Source organism: Sceloporus occidentalis, unplaced genomic scaffold, assembly GCF_023333645.1.
Source record: "Sceloporus occidentalis isolate IW3139 unplaced genomic scaffold, rSceOcc1.0.p SCAF_44, whole genome shotgun sequence".
Lineage (NCBI taxonomy): Eukaryota > Metazoa > Chordata > Lepidosauria > Squamata > Phrynosomatidae > Sceloporus > Sceloporus occidentalis.
The window spans coordinates 2,498,129-2,515,454 of NW_028317024.1; the positions used below are offsets into that span (position 1 = coordinate 2,498,129).

At 36.7% G+C, this 17,326-nt stretch overlaps 1 protein-coding gene across 1 annotated transcript in view; it reads right to left on the reverse strand.

The window, feature by feature from the left end:
- The window catches only part of LOC149289576 (doublecortin domain-containing protein 2-like), a 58,337-nt gene that overhangs the window by 19,577 nt on the left and 21,434 nt on the right, over nucleotides 1-17,326 (reverse strand). The window contains exons 3-7 of the mRNA XM_089490400.1: nucleotides 13,732-13,808; nucleotides 13,518-13,649; nucleotides 12,780-12,926; nucleotides 11,909-11,967; nucleotides 9,071-9,217 (exon numbers count right to left, since the gene is read on the reverse strand). Of these exons, the coding sequence (XP_089346526.1) occupies nucleotides 9,071-9,217; nucleotides 11,909-11,967; nucleotides 12,780-12,926; nucleotides 13,518-13,649; nucleotides 13,732-13,808 (562 nt within the window). The remainder of the gene's footprint in view (nucleotides 1-9,070; nucleotides 9,218-11,908; nucleotides 11,968-12,779; nucleotides 12,927-13,517; nucleotides 13,650-13,731; nucleotides 13,809-17,326) is intronic.

Consider the following 17,326-nt stretch of genomic DNA (forward strand, 5'->3'; position numbering starts at 1 on the left):
CGGTTCCTAGACTATCTTTACTCATGGTATACTCTTGGTATGAATGCATGTTTTCCACAGGATTTTGTAGGGAATTTGTGCACATTCAGCGAAAAGAGCATTTGTGAGGTTCAGCCGCTGATGTTGGGCGAAAAGTCCTGGCTTGCAATCAGCGTTTCTATTCATCGCAAAGGTTCTCATTGGGGTTAAGGTCAGAGCTCTGTGCAGGACACGAGTTCCCCCACACCAAACCCGTCTCCCCATGTCTATGGCCATCGCTTTGAGCATAGAGGCACAGTCATGCTGGAACAGCAAAAGTCATTCCTGAGACTGTTCCCATAAAGATGGAAACATATGTTTGTGTAAAATGTCACTGTATGCTGTAGCATTAACACTGAAACTAGGAGACCCAAACTCTGAAACACAGCCCCAATTTTCCCTCCTTCACCAAACTTTACAGTAGGCACTATACATTATGGTAGGTAGTGTTATCCTGGCATTTGCCAAACACAGATTTACCCATAAGACAGATAGTTAAGTGTGATTTGTTGTTTCAGAGAATATGTTTCCACTGGTCCTGAGTCCAGTGGTGAAATTTGAAGGATCTGGAGAGATTCTGTATTGAGGAATGGTCACAGATCCCATGCCATGTATTCTTCAACCTCATCATCAGGCATTATAGGAGAAGACTCAGAGCTGTTATCTTGGCAAAGGGAGGTAGCACAAAGTATTGACTAAAAGGGTGCCAATAATTGTGCCACACATATATTTAACAATTTAATCTTGCCTAAACCTGTGTTGTGTTTACAATTGTTTGATATCCATGAGAGCAGAGTATTTTTGTGTATTGTTTGAAGAATCAAAAGATGTGATTGTCGAGCTCGAAAGTCGAAGAGCGTCCCACAAGCAGCTTTTGTGCAGAAGAATGCAAAATGTCTGTCAGTATCTATTGATAACATGCTGCATTCATCTTGACATCAATTTTCACACAATGTCATGTGCCTTTAGAGCTCACCCCCCAAAAAAAACATCAGTGAACCACCATCACGCTTCACAGTGGGTATGGTGTTCTTTTCACTATAGGCCTTGTTGACCCCTCTCCAAACATAACGTTTATGGTTGTGACCATAAAGCTCTATTTTGGTGTGCCAGAAGCTGTGAGGCGTGTCAAGGTGTTGTCAGGCATATTGTAACCGGGTTTGTTTGTGGCATTGGTGCAGTAAAGGCTTCTTTCTAGCAACTCGACTATACAACTCATTTTTGTTTAAGTATCCTCCTACTGTGCTCCTTGAAACAACCACGCCGTCTTTTTCCAGAGCAGCCTGTATTTCTCCTGAGGATAACTGTGGGAGGTTTTTTGTACTCCGAACAATTCTTCTGGCAGTTGTGGCTGAAATCGTTCATGGTCTACCTGACCTTGGCTTGGCATCAAGCGGTCCCCAAATTTTTCACTTCTAAGTAAGTGACTGAACAGCACTGACTGACATTTTCAAGGCTTTGGATATCTTTTTATAAAGGAAATTAAGCTTTAATTGCAAATTTAACCTGTGCGTGTCACCCTGTGTGTCTGTAAAAAGGCAAAACATTTAAGGGTATGTAAACTTTTGATCAGGGCCATTTGGGTGATTTCTGTTATCATTATGACTTCAAAAAGAGCCAAACAACTATGTGATAATAAATGGCTTTATATGATCAGTAGCCTTAAATAAATCAATGGCAAACATTTCACAATTTCTGCCAGGTTATGCAAACATTTGAGCACAACTGTATGCATATATGTACTGTATGTACATCTACATGTGTTTGTGTATATGTACAGTAGGTGAACCCTTTGAAATTGCCACCATTTATGTATAAATTTGTCTTGATGATATGATCTTAATCTTAGTTACACTAATGAACAAACACAATCTGTTTTAACTAATAACGCACAAATTATTGTATTGTTCTTGTATTTAAAAAAATGTATACATGGTACAGAGAGTATTAGCAATCAGCAGAATCAGAGTAGACACCTGGGCCTCCTAAAATAAAAGTTTCATTAGGCCAACTTAAAAGTTGTGAAGTACTTCGTATTAAATGGCTAAATTGGTAGTATCTGAAGCTTTCTGACTTGTTTCAGGCATGTTACCATGTGCCAATAATAAGCAAGATATTTGCCTTTTTAAAAAAATCTCTATATACAGGCCTCCAACAAAAAGTCAAGGCATAAAAAAGACAAATGGAAGAAATCAATGTAAGGAAATGTGTAGGAAAGAGAGGGAGATGATAAACTAAAGACCGCTCCTCTCTTGGGAATATTGCATTTTAAACGGAAGTTAAATAGGTACGGAAGTGAAAATGTAGATAAGGACCAGTGGGAACTCCTTCATCTTACATCATTCAGCCTCGCACATCCGCTGGCATGCAGACAAGGAAATGTTGGACATCTGACAGCTATATTGCACACTATATCCTCCTATTCTCATGACTCTGGAAGGTGCAGAGATCAGGATATTAAAGCCAATAGCTGCAAGTTCTCTAAAATCTCCCCCAGGAGTTAAGAGACATAATGCCAAAGCGGGCTAGGAAAGCCTGCAACACTTCAAACTTCCAATCTGAGCAAGTAAGAGATAAACGAAAAGCATCCCAAGAAGAACCAGATATGCAAATACTGCATTCACTGTAAAAATGTCCAATTAACTCTTTCTTTACCTATACACTGCTTCTGGGACTTGAAAATACTATTCACTACATTATGCTTAGTTCATGATAGGAAAACCTGTGGCTATCAACGCTACTTCCTCTGCTATGTCATGATCTCTTTGCGCAGCTTAAACAGGGCATTTATTCAATCATTGCCTGAAGATTAAACCAAAATCCTAGAAACTCCATAAAGAGAAAAAAGCAGCATAAACATTTAAGTGAACATTACACCTCAAATAATTACGGGAACAAGACCACTAACTGGTATAGAGAGCAGGTTGGGAAATCTGATTGCCACAGACAACATGCACACATGGCATGGCAACGAGGCCATTTGGGAATATTACATTTAAAATCACTGAATCTCATTAATGTTACCTATTAAAGCATTTCTTAAAATATGATCTCACTGCTTACAGTCATTTTCTTCTCTTTCCCATCGTATCTCTAGAAACGGCACCCAATGCACGAAAGTCAAGCGTCAAGGCTGGCGCTCAAATAGACGTAAAAATTGTGATTCACGACCGACTTTATCAATCACCACCATATCACACATTGCATCTTGGGTACCAAGTGAAAATAGGATGTTTTTCCCTGAATAACTGGCTGTTGCTTTCTTTGTTCATTAAGCCGTTCCCTGTTAAACAAACATTGGTGTTTTGCTGCCATCATCAGGTAGATGCTGATACTTTATAAAAGCCAAGAAGGTTCATACAGTCCTATCAACGTTAACCATTTCACATTAAATACAGTTTAATTGCCGGTTCTATTTGCCCGTGCCTGACATTTATGTGTTTACAAAAAAAAATACATGCAATTATGATACTAAAGTTTCATAGAACACACATAGCTTAAACAATATATAATGGGTGATAGAATTAACTATAAGCTGTTTGCATTGTGTCAAATATACTGCAATAATCACTTGACTAAGCATGAGAGAACAGTCCAATGAGCCAATATGTACAGTATATATATTTGATACAAAACATATCTAATCCAACCTTTTTGTGAAGCAGGCAGGACATCAGTGGATGGAGATTCAGCCATCAATATTATAAAGATGTAACCAACTTGCCATTCACACTGACAATGGCGCTGGTATGCTGAAACCAGACGGTGTTTGGTGGTTATAACGCTTGAAACCATAAAGGCTGCGAAGATCCTGGGGGATGTTTTACATCCTTTGTGGTTATGGCGAGTTGGTTATATCTTTATATTATTGATGGTTTTGCCCAATTCACAAAGGGTTGGATTAGATACATTTGTATGAATCATGTATACATAGTGGCTCCTGGGACTGTTAGTCAAGTCATTATTGTGTTGTTTCATAATAGTTCCTCCACCCCAAGTACAGCTGTTTTTTTACATGCTACATTTTTGGGACTATACAGTAAGTTATATTATTTGCATTGTGTACAATGCCAGATTTTCAAGTAGACAACAAGGGTACATAATAGTATAGCCCTCACAACAAACATTCTATAATAAATATTAAAATACTAAAATACTACTTAAAATTTATACCTGGATATCCCATTCCGTGACACTCTGTACACCAAAAGTTGCGTGTCAGCCAAAACAAAGTCTCAAATGATGAATATGGACACCCATTGAGTTCAGTGCATGTGATCATTTCTACTGAACAAAACTAAATAATTATTTGGGACTCTTTATGCACATAAAGCATGACTCGCATGGTAACTACATTTCCCTTTTAACACATATTAGTTCAAACTTACCAATCATCTTGGAAAGGCAAAGTTTGGACAACCTACACTATTCGTCATAACACAGCTTGCTAGTATTACCACCGGAAGGTGTCTAACAAAAATCATAAGAACATACTTTCTCATTATATTCAATATACAATACAAAGTCCAAAATTAACAATTGCACTCCAAATGCCAAGTTTATGCCCAGTGCCAAATAACTGTAGCAGTAAATAATATAAAGTCCAAAAATAGTTACCGGCACTCCAGGGACTTTCCAAATAACCACACAAACAACTTCGGTTTTCAAGTCAACGTTTCAGTCTTGTTTATTTCAGACTTTCATCAGGTCAATATACAATACAGATGTAATATTGCGACGAGTTCTAAAACAAGAGTTCCAAATACTGTGCTGCAATAAGTATGACGTAGGACCCTGTTCTCCAACAAGATTCGTGATTTCACGCAAGTCCTCTGCATTTTGATGTTGGGCACAGCAAAGGCTAGAACATCCTTCTACTCTTATTCTAGGTAAACAATGTAGAGTGCTATTTGTTGTAGTTGATGTGTATTTTGTTCTTAAAAAAATTATATGGCTATGTTTTTTGCTAACAGTGAAAGAAAAGCTTTGGCAATTAGACAAATAGTCCTCTCGTGAGCACATGTGCTCCTTGAAATGTAATTTCTCATAACCACCCTATCTACCAGGTACCTATAAGAACAGTTAATTACTTCCTTAATTAAACAATTTATCATCTGGATATGCTTCATAAAAACAGATTCATTGCAATAGCATATGTGGAATTTAGTGAAGTTTAATTAAAAGCGTTAAATGGGGTCACTGATACTTTATATAATGAATGTATGACCTGCCAAAGAATGAAGGAGACAGTTGTCCAACACAGCAAGTTAAGCGAATGCCCAGTTATAGTGAGAACATAATGTCACTTAGGCCAGTGCTCCTCAGGAACCCTCAGAAGTTTTGTTTATGAGTAGCCCTGATAGGCCTACTGTGCTATCTAATGGCCACATTGAGCATTTATTGATTTTGAAAACTGCACTTTTTGAGGAGTTTTTCACATAAATTACTGATTCCATGCTGAGTCATCAAACACCCTATATTGTATACTTGACATAAAAAGAGTTCTACACAGGCCCTTATGTTAAAATATATTATTTTATTGTACAAAAACATATAGATAAAAAACATATAGAATATTACATAGTATAGACAACAGAGGGGAAGTGGAGGACAATATGGGTAAGGAGCATAATGATCTCAAGATATGGCTCTGATTATTTGGATTACCCGTATATTGATTTTTGATGTCTATGGTGATTTATACATTTACGAAATTTAAAGGTGCACTCCACAGTGAGCAATATTTATTATGCACTTGATAATGTTTCTGTGGTCAATGGATGCACTCTACAGAGAGTAATATATAATTATACTTGAATGATTTAGCACTTTATGATTATTAGATGGTTTACATGCACTTGAGACACTTTATATATGTATAGCCATATTTCCTCCTTATGCTCTGATTAGTTTCCTAGAAACCTCTGTTGTCTATACTATGTAATATTCTATATGTTTTTTATCTATATGTTTTTGTACAATAAAATAATATATTTTAACATAAGGGCCTGTGTAGAACTCTTTTTATGTCAAGTATACAAGTTTTCAGGAGTTTCCCTGTTTTGAGGATGAGATCCTTATACATACCACAATATTTATAACATTATGTTATTTGTGAAAAGTGTGGTTGGATTCTTTTGTGTTATACCCTATATTGTAGTAGGAAAAAAACTATCTCTGTGTCTCTGTAAATATGTTGCTGTGTATACCAAACATACTGTACAACTTTTATGGTGTGATTCTCAACATCAAAGATCCTACTTTGCTAATGTGACTCATGGCCCTTTACACTATTTTTAGGCGCGGGTATATTCTACAAACCTGTGTATTTTGTACAGGAGTATGTGATATAAAAAAGGAAACTTCAACTCTACACTTTTTGGTAGCCTCCAGTGAGGCCCTTCTCCTCATCATGATAAATGTATAAAGTCCTCACTGATGCTAATGTAAGAATCTTATAAGTTGATATTATTAATTATTAATTAAAAAATTGCCGACTTGTGGTAAAACTGTCTTGGACCAGCATTATGACACAAATGCCTGATGAGCTGATTTGCTTTGAGTGCAAGGTAAACCTCTAGTCTAGTCCAGATATGTATAGTCTAAGTTAGAGTTACCTATGAAACTGAATTCAGATTTAAGTTTTTTAAGCATTATGATGAAGGACATTTAAAATTATGCCAACATTCAGAATTTTAATTTGGGGTCACGATAAACTCACCCTGACCATTGCAATGAGTCCTATACAAGCTTTCAAAGTAATTTGGATTATTAAAAAATCCTGCTAACAATACAAATAGTAATTTTCCAAAAATCTTTTACTTTCTATGTTTTACTGTAAAAAAGGGAACGTTTGGTGATTATCTTTACATGTAAATTATTAATCTTTTCTTAGATATTATTGATTATGATCACTCCTTTGTGAAATCTAAGTGGCATCTAAGAGTTGCAGCCAAACATTATTATCTAAGATTCATGATCCTAGAATCTACAATAAACAAATTTCCTCTGCATCCATGCATCACCCTGGTAATTTTTAAATTGTATGAATAAGATTAAGATTAAAATAAATAATGGAAGGATCTTTAGAGTTGTTCATCAAAGATCTGAAGGCTACTACACAATCCCTTTAACGAAAGTCCACGGCAGGAATATAACCTAAATGTGTTTAGCTATTCTATTCTACTATTGTAGGGAACACGACAAGTATTTTTACCAAAAGCATGTTGGAATTATTTATGTACATGATATATGCAATACAGACGCCAGCATGAGGCAGTTTCATATAATAGAAATAGACAGAGTATACATGATAGAGACCAGACAAACAAAACAGATAAGCAATTGTGCTAATTACCTCTGCTGTTCTCCTGTTTTCAGTAGCGCAATGTTTCCAGGGACCAGTAGGTGGTGGTATTACACAGAGCCAATTATTAAAGCACACAAAAATATTCAACATATAATGTTGCCTATTGATTCAATTTCCGATTTAGTTAGGTCAGGTATAATTACCCTGACATTATTATATTATGCATTTTTTCTTAGTTTATTAATTCAGGTCTGTCTCCCCCAATCTAAGTCTGTCTGTCACTTTTGGGGCAGTTCTAAAGCTACTGCGACAGATCCATGAATCTTTTAACCGTAAGAAGCTTGTCCTTGACTGGCAAACCTATAGCTGGTGTCCATGCATTCTAAATGTGCTTTACAAATCTTTGCAGGTCTGGAATGCAACATTTATATAAAGGTGAGTAGCAGTGAGAGATAGCAAGGTAGTACAACAATTAAGAGATTAGAAGGGACAGTAAGGCCAAGAGAGTGGTCAGTTACTACTGATGTACCAGCTACAAGGCACCAAAAACTAAAGAACCTACTACATGAAACTGAACACACAGTATATATATATGATTGTGGTCAAATTGAGGAATGGCTTCAAAGCAGTAGTAATGCATAATATAATTAGGAATAGTGTGCTTACCTTACAAGCAGAATAAAAGTACCGGTATATATGCAGCCAAGTGAAGAAATATTTTGGGATGGTTGACCTTGTTCCACTATATCCATATACAGCACAAACTTTTCAATCTACTATTTTAATATAACAATTTGGATTTTGTACATTTGAAAGTACTTTTTAAACCTGCATATATTAACAATGTTAATTGTTAATTCTAATTTTAATCATATAACAAATAATAGTCTGGATTTTTGGCAAGAAGAGAAGCTACTAAAACAGGGCTTACTCTTCACCTGCTTCATTAACTTTTCCCCACTTGTTGAGCCCCTGTGTACTCGGTGGACTTTGAAAAGACACTATACCCAAGAACAAAAACATATAACCAAAGACTTGCCAGGGGGGTTAGGGAAGGAGGAGAACAATCAAACTTTAAGAGCAAAGCTGGGTTCTGGTACATGGAGAATACTAATACGGAGGGAGAGAACTAAATACGCTGAGGGTAGTATCAGAATAGGTGCCCTTAGTGACAGGATGTTTAAACGTGTGTCAAACTTAACATATCAGCTGGTAATGGCTTAATAGTCAATAATCACAATAGACAGTGATCAATGTTATGTGTAACAGAAAGACAACACACAAAGTAATAGAGGGAGTTTTCTGAGTTGGAGGTTTATTGCTTTAAGCAGAAAAGGTTAATTTTGATGGTAAAATCCCCATCAAAAAAGTCTTCAGAAGAGCAGTTTTTATCAAAAACTTTCACTTTACAAGTTTCTGCTGTAACAATATAGAAGTTGTTTACCTCACCACTTCTGTTTTGACTTTCCAACAAAACAGAAGCCTATAAATTCAGACCTGTGTCTCTGCAGCTCTTTTTTGCCATGGTCCAATCTCGGTTCGTTTTTACGGCTAAAGTATGGCACAATCCTAATCATTATCTTCCATAAAGTCTCACCAAGATAAAGTAATTTATGATAGACGTGCTGCATTGGGTTATAACTCCAAGGATGTTTAAGTGGTCTTTAGCTCTCACAACAGGTAAAGGAAATTGACCACTTTAACTTCTACATAGATTATGGGCTTTTGTAGCTTTTCACTTACCATTATCTGGGTAATTTTCGTTAACGAGCTGTCCGTTATTCAGTCTCACTTGAACAGGTTTGGTCAGTATTTGTGGCTCATGTTTTTTCTTTTCTTTTGCTTTTGGGGGTTGGGGAGATATGATATTATCTACAGTGTCAGTGGAACCTCCAGTAGATTTGGTCTGACGCTCATGTCTCTGTAAAACCAAAAAAAAATGCCAGAACTTCTCAACATGCTCATGTAAATATCTCGACAAAATACATATGATGAATGATATGCTTGGCATAAGTATTTTAAATGAACAACCATGTCGATGTTTGATACCACTATAATAAATACCCCTTAATATCCTCTGACTAATGTGAGTGAATAAACCTAAATTTATTCCTGCTACGTCTTTACCAAAATCAAGATCATAGTAAGTAAGCTTAGTTTTCTGAGTTTCAGTGCCTCAGTCTTCGATCAATGGAAAAAATGGCATATGTACCTCTTTAAAGAGGTCTTATTAGGCTAAAGGCGTTTTTACAGGCATCTATAAAGTCTTGTTCCTGTAAAATAATTACATTTCACCAATCAAGAACATTGTTAAGAAAGTCCTCTAAATGATGACAATAAGTTTCACTGTTAAACACTTGTTTACATTTCACACGGGTTCCTAAACACCCATGATCCCCAAAGCTTAGCCCATCTGTCCATAGAGATTACTTTATTTAGAGCCTATGGGATTGTTTCTTCAACAGAGGTGCAAGTTTCCCTGGCAGCAGAACAGGCCACATACATTGCATCACATTGCTTGACTTAACAACCACTTAAATATTCCACCTTTACCTGGAGGATAAAGCAATGCCCCTGGGCTACTGCAGTTCCTCCAGTAACAGCATAAATAAATACATTCCACAAGATTACCAGAACTCGGAGACTGTCAGATCTTGGGATCATATAGGTCTACGTGTACTGGCACTATCCATAGTGCAATCATGGTACAGTGAATATGTTACACCATGAACTGCCACTTCATGCTATAATTGAGATGAAAAGGCATGCTATAAAACAATACAAAAAAAAACACACATGCACAATTGCCTCATTATATTGAAATACTATCCCTGCAATCCTACTCTATAATATTTTTATTTAAGGTAGTACAGGTTGTATGCACAGGGCATATTAATTGCCTTCCAATGACCCCTGAAAGGGGAGAAAAATGTATTTTCAGGCAACACAATTGGGTTGCCATGTACAGCCATGCGGTACGTCAAATACATACAAGTGATTCATCTTATTTTGTATTATTTAGTACATAAAATAGAGGAAAAAAATCGGATTGCCTCCAATGAGTAGTTCCATCCTTAAAACAAAGTCACGGGCTATGCAAAATGTAAAATTTTGTTTTTATTCCTGAACCTTAATAAAGATCAGTTATTTTATATAGCCCGTCTGGACAGTCGTGTTTTATCAGCAATAACAGGGTCAAAAAGTCATTTGACAGCAAGAGAAAATTGCATTACAAATACTGACTGAGAGTATATTGGTTAAAAAATGACTGATCATGCGTTTCTAGCAGCCATGTATTTACCTTTTTCGTTGCCCTAGGCCTGACCTAGGGAACATCTCCACCTGCCCCCTCCTCGGTCAGTGTCTGCACCAAATTAAACGGCTTGCCCTGCCTTTAAAACACAGAGTCGGGGTATGACATCACAGCCCGGCGCTCTGTGCCTTAAAGGTGCAGTCTGTACTAGCTTGGCCCAGCCTCCATAGTGCAAATGGGCCAGTTGGGGAGATCAAAGACCTCCCTTGTGCAGCGGGGCACTTGGTCGCAATCTTCTTCTCTCATTGGCAGCTGGGGGCTGCCACACCCCTAGACTTGCCACCATAGGCCTAGGTCTAGTGGGCCTAGGTAAGGATACGTCCCTTGTTTCTAGACACTTAAGATTAATAATAATAAAAATTCCCTATGACAGGTGTTGTATACCTAAATCCTTTGCTGTTGGAGTTGCAGTTAAACATTAGCTACATTCTCTCCTTGCTGGCTCACACCCCTTACAAAGCACATTTGCTGAATAATAAGATCCCCTGCAGCGCCTTCCGATCATTTGTACCATGTCCTTTGCACTGCTCTGTCTTGTGCTTTAACTGATTCAAATTAACTTCTTAACTTCTGTACTTTTTTGGTCAATTACTGTGGCAGATTTCATTAAATAGCTTATAAGAGGATATTTTAGCAAGCAGTATAAAATATGAAGCCACCTGCAGGCCATGCATGGCATGGGGGTAGTCAAATGCTGCTCTCCTAGCCAGAGAAAGAGGATGCTACCCAGAAAACTAGGGATGCAAGACTTCACCCAGAGACTGTCAGACAAACCCAGAGAGTTTCTTGGTATGGTCATGTTCATAGTTACCATCATCAGGGTCAGAAAAAACAATCATAGTGGCATTTGTCCTTGTCTCTGTGCTGTCTGAGCAGAGGTTGAGTCAAAAATGCGGCTCTTCAACGTACCCTGACATCAGTCAAGCAGGAGTTTTGCGTTAGTGCATATTTATTCCAACCACATATCCCCCCTGTTGCTGGTTTTAGTACTGAACCAAGTGATGCCCTGTCTAATGCTACAGAAATGTTGGCTTTCTAGACAGTAAATCTGGGGGACTATGTTTCAATACTTATAACCATAGCGACCAACAGATTGGTCAAATCAGATTAGTTTTTTAATACATAGATGTCATAGGTTCTGAAAAAAACACCATGTTGTGTTATGATAAAAAATAAAAAAAAATCAATTATTACTGTTTCTTTAGGAATCTCAAGATTTCGTAGTATAAGAGCATTAACATTTGTTCTCATGTAAAGTAGTCTTTTACTTACATTCTCTTTTGATTTTCGGAATCCATTTATCGGAGGCAATGAGGAGGCTTTAGAGCTAAATGGAATTAGAAAGCACATAACTATTATTTTATGCCATTATAGAATGGCTAACAAAAATCAAATATTAATGATAAAATGGTCATGTCAGGGAAAACATAATTTTCCATGTCATTTTCTAATTCATTTTAGGGACTTGTTGTTTTGTAGACTGTAAAAAAATTGGTTTAAAACCATGTTAAATTATTTTTAAGAAATAATGAAATAATAATAATAATAATAATAATATTTAATGGTGGGGAGAATATAATTTTTTATTCATAACATGTCAACAAGTGAATTATTAGTTCATAGTAACTCTACCATGGGCATAAGGGTAGATAAATGCCATATCTGTATGATACTTTAACTTTACACAGTGATATAGAGAATAAGATATAAAAACATGCTAGCAGCACATAATAGTGCACCTGCTAGAATAACACTGCTAAAGATGAAGCAGTAGGTTACAGTTGTGTAAGCTATTAGCACACAGACTATATAATAAAGGGTATCTTTTTCCACGAACGCTGACTCATGGAAATTCCCAACGTACTTAATACAAACACAAAACAAGCTTTATGCACTATTCCGCTAATAATGCATATAAAGCTTGTTTTGTGTTTGCATTAAGTACGTTCTGCAACAATGCGTAAATTCTTAGCAAAAGAGTACTGGAGTATGCAATAGTGACTTTAGCCCATAGAGTTGTGAAACACTTTCCACTAAACTGTAAATCTTCTACTCACCCTGGAGTAGAAGCTGGAGCAAGATTATATATATATATATATATATACTATGTTACATATCCATCATGATGCGCATGCTTACCCATGAGCTCTTCTCACTGAACTTTTGGAAAAAATCAGATCATAGTAAGGCAACTTTTTGAACTTCTCCCTGCCAACTGCAACATAAAACTGTCCATTCTCAAGTTCTGAGCCATCTTGGATAGGAGTTCCTTCTAAAGTGTATAACCTATTGGAAAATAAAAAGTGATCTTCTCTCTATCATGTTTAAATTACACCAGAGGTTGAGTATGCATTGGCAGTTAGTCTCCACTAGTAAATGAATCAGCATTTTAGTTGTACTTTAATAAAGCATACAGACATTACTGTATTCCATGCTACTTCACAACCCACAGCAGGTACTTTAGGGAATTCCAGCTGCTGACATGTATGTCAGAGACACGGGAGGGAATGTTACATTGGGAGCTTCTAGTCCAGGCCAAATGAGACCTAGAAAAAGCCTGTCATAGCAGAGGAGGATTGTGCATTGGTCAGTACTCCATACCATGACCACCGTGCTTTCTACACACATGTAATAAAAAGTAATTTAGGTACAAAGTGTGAAAAGTGGTCCTGTCTCCATAGCCACCAATGAAATGGTCCAATCAGCAAGATTATCCAACTGGTTGCTATGGTGATAAGACCACTTTTCAAATTGAGCAGCAGAATTACATTTTGTGTAATATCCACATAGTTTATTTCAACTTTATAGTTTTGTGCATAGTATTATAGTGTCAATAACCAATGAATAATGTAAGTGGTTATATAGTGTCAGACAAACCTGTGCACAGCTCCATTTCGGAGCCTTACTTTCTCTGTAACCATCGCCAGAACAAGTTCCCACTGTTCTAGAATTCTTCGGGGTATCAGCAGACGCACAACTGGATTCATCGTGTCCCCATTAGCAATTAAGCTGTAAGGGTAAACCGATATAATTCATTATGAACAAGCCATATAAAGAGATTGCACATTTTTTTCTTCTAAAGAATACTTACAAAATAGTACAAGGTTCTTGAACAATTTTTCGAAATCTTGCAGACACATTGATTCTGCTATGGGACACAGGCTTAACCTGCAAAACATAAGAATAACAAAGCACGCCTTCACATTTTAATAGTAGGAACAAAACAGTGTTTCATTTCCCATACATTTAAGTTCATTTGAAGAGATTATTCCTTGATCTTTCTTCTAGTCATGATAAATACATTTTCCTTAGCTTTACAGAAATATAAGTACTAAGGCACAGCACTTAGTGTGACCTTGTTAGTGCTTATAGGGTTAGCACTACAATATGGATTGTGTATATAGAGATCTTATCACAGTGGCTCTTATCTTGGTTCTTATGTTGATGGCACTTTGTTCCCAAACCACTTTTAATTCCCGGTATCTATTTCTCTGATAGTTCACTCACAACCATCACCCATGTAGATGTTTTAATTCATGCTTATAAAGCTCACTGTTGTTGATGAGATCATTTCATTATGATCCAGCATTGGGGATAGCACACGTGCAGGAAAGGGTTAAGTGTAATAATATGACTGGTAACAGGTGGGATAATGAGCGAGCATGGAAAAAATAATGGTGGACTGTTGAATGGAGTAGCAAAAGAGATGGCTGGTAGTTAAGGGTAGGGAGCTGCTGGGGTTAAGTAAAAGGGTAAGATTTTCATATAAAATGGAGGAAATGCCAAATGCTGGCATGCTTCAGAACTGCATGCACAGTAAAACCAGAAGAGTGCCTTCCAGGAAGCAGATGGACATACTTTCCGTAGACCTCTCAATGAACAAGTCAGGTTGTAGTAAAATTGCTAGTTGGACACATCTGACTCCAAAACAAATCACTCCAAAGCAGATTGAGTAGGTAATTGCAACATTTTATCCAGATCCTCAGACTTAGACCCCTTTTCCTATTGTAAAGTCTTTGTAAGCTTTGCACCTTGTTAGTTTTGACTTATGCCAGAACATCAGTTGGCTTTGTAATTTGGATAAATATGCGCAATGCCAACACTAAATAACATTTCTCAATCCCGCATTATCAATGTTTAACAACCCTAGCTATGAGTGACTGCTTCACATTATTCGGTATCAATATGTAGAATGATATGCATTTCTTATAGTCAAATATAAAGCTATCAATCAATGAATACAATGTGACATATTCTGTAGAACTGAACTGTTCTATAATAACACAAATAGTATGAATATCTTGCAAAATATTTTATAAACATGTATAATGCCGTTAGTAACTGTAAAACAGTGATTATGGAATAACTGTTTCCAAACATCCAGTCAAAAATTGCTAAAAATATAAAAGCAACTTTCCGGTACAACAAAATAAATGAATATCTATGAGATGCTACAAACTTTAAAAGGAAGCCATGCTGGGTTCTATAACACTACGGTGCTATATGCTTCAACCCTTCCATACTGCTAACCATATGACCAGGTGCGAATAAATCTCACGAGCAGGCAATATCCTCAGTATTCTGACTTTTTACATATATTTATTCAGTCCTACTTAGGATAGGGAGGCCAAATTTCCCAGGGACTGGGAAATGCATTTTGTTGAGATGCATCCATATTAAGAATACCTTGATGAATGCATTGTTTATGTGCAACCAAAATTAATGGAACCATCTGGTCACCTTAACCTAAGACCTTTAAGACGTGTGTAAGACATTACACATCTTTGTCCTTACTATGAGTGCAATGCTATAACTAAATGTGCACAGGGGTACACATAACACCAGCTTCAACATGTTCAATACACATTACTTAGCCTCCACTCACAGTCATCAAAAGACCTACAAAGCCAATGCTTTTTAGAAAGATTAGAATTCAATAGCTACATGTTAAAATGCAAGTAAAAACACAGGTAGTGGCCCAAAATTGTGAAATCACATTGATGCAGTGTTGAGTAACCCATGTCTTCTTGCAGTAACTTCCTTCAGGAGCAGAGGTCCATGGAACACTGAGGGACTGTCATCTGGTCCACTGAATATCTAGCTTTTTGGTTTTATACATAAAATTATATACATAGGCACTTTCATGTTACAGACCCCATACTGTTCTATTATCTAAGGACGGACGCTCTATAAAGGTTGATGGGTTAACAAATTCTATGGCACAAATAATTAGACATTTTCCACTACTATATTATTTCAGTAATGATATTTCCATGTATGTCAATACTTAAGCCAACACAAAAGTTGATGCACCGCATTGCAAAAAAGATTCAATAAACCATCTACAGCTACAACTATTGTGGTCCATGCAGATCCTATAATTAGGGATTTCCGTAGTTAAAATTCTTATTATACATACACACACAATTATATACGGTATAATATACGTGTGGATGGATATTGTTGTGGACTTGAATGATTAAACAAAAGTCTTTTTTTTATCGATAAACCAAACAGTGTTTCCAGTGTGATTAGAAACAAGATCTATCCCTAATTATAGGATTTATTAAGCAAATATTTTTTTTTGTATACTTTGCAGTTACCAGTTCTAAAGAATTCATACTTACATCTTCTGTTGGAGACTATTGGCAAAGAATAAAATGACAAAATAAAATATCTATTAATAAAACACTGAATTAATACATTTAAATTATATGATGCTAGGTGTACAATTGGTTATATAACTAGCTGTTAATAGGTAATAAAACCACTAACCACACCACCTAAAACACAGTATCCATCTTTGGTCATTTCAATTACTGGGAAGTATGAATAAACAACAGACACAGTCGAGTGGTACCATTATTACTGATAACATGATTAATATTATTATCTTTTATTTATATAGCTCCAACAATTCACTCAGCGCTTCTTACAATACATATATTCAAGGAGTATGGCAAGACTAAGACAAACCGATACATTAGGTGGAGAAAACCCTACTCGCAAGCTTACAATCTTGAGATAGTAACATAGTAACCTAGTAACATAGTTCATAAGGTTGAAAAAAGACCAAAGTCCATCAAGTTCAACCTATATACATATTGTGTCCCTACTGTGTTGATCCAGAGGAAGGCAAAAAACCCTTATGAAGCAGATGCCAATTGCCCCATACCAGGGGGAAAATTCCTTCCCGACTCCAAATATAGCAATCAGAATAAATCCCTGGATCAACGTTCTGTCCCTATTAATCTAATATCCATAACTTTAATATTATTGCTTTCAAGAAACACGTCCAGGCTCCTTTTGAACTCTTTTATTGAGTTTACCATCACCACTTCCTCTGGCAGAGAGTTCCATAATCTCACCGCTCTTACTGTAAAGAACCCCCGTCTGTGCTTTCCTCCAGCCGTAGAGGATGTCCCCTTGTTATAGATACAGTCCTGGGTATAAATAGGTCCTGGGAGTGATCTCTGTACTGCCCCCTTATATATTTATACATAGTTATTAAGTCCCCCCTAAGCTGTCTTTTTTCCAAACTAACCCTCTCCAGCTCCACTATATCTTTCTTGTACACTGGTGCCCAGTACTGTACACAGTATTCCATGTTTGGTCTGACTAGTGACTTGTACAGTGGTAGAATTATTTCCTTGTCGTGGGCATCTATGCCCCTTTTGATGCACCCC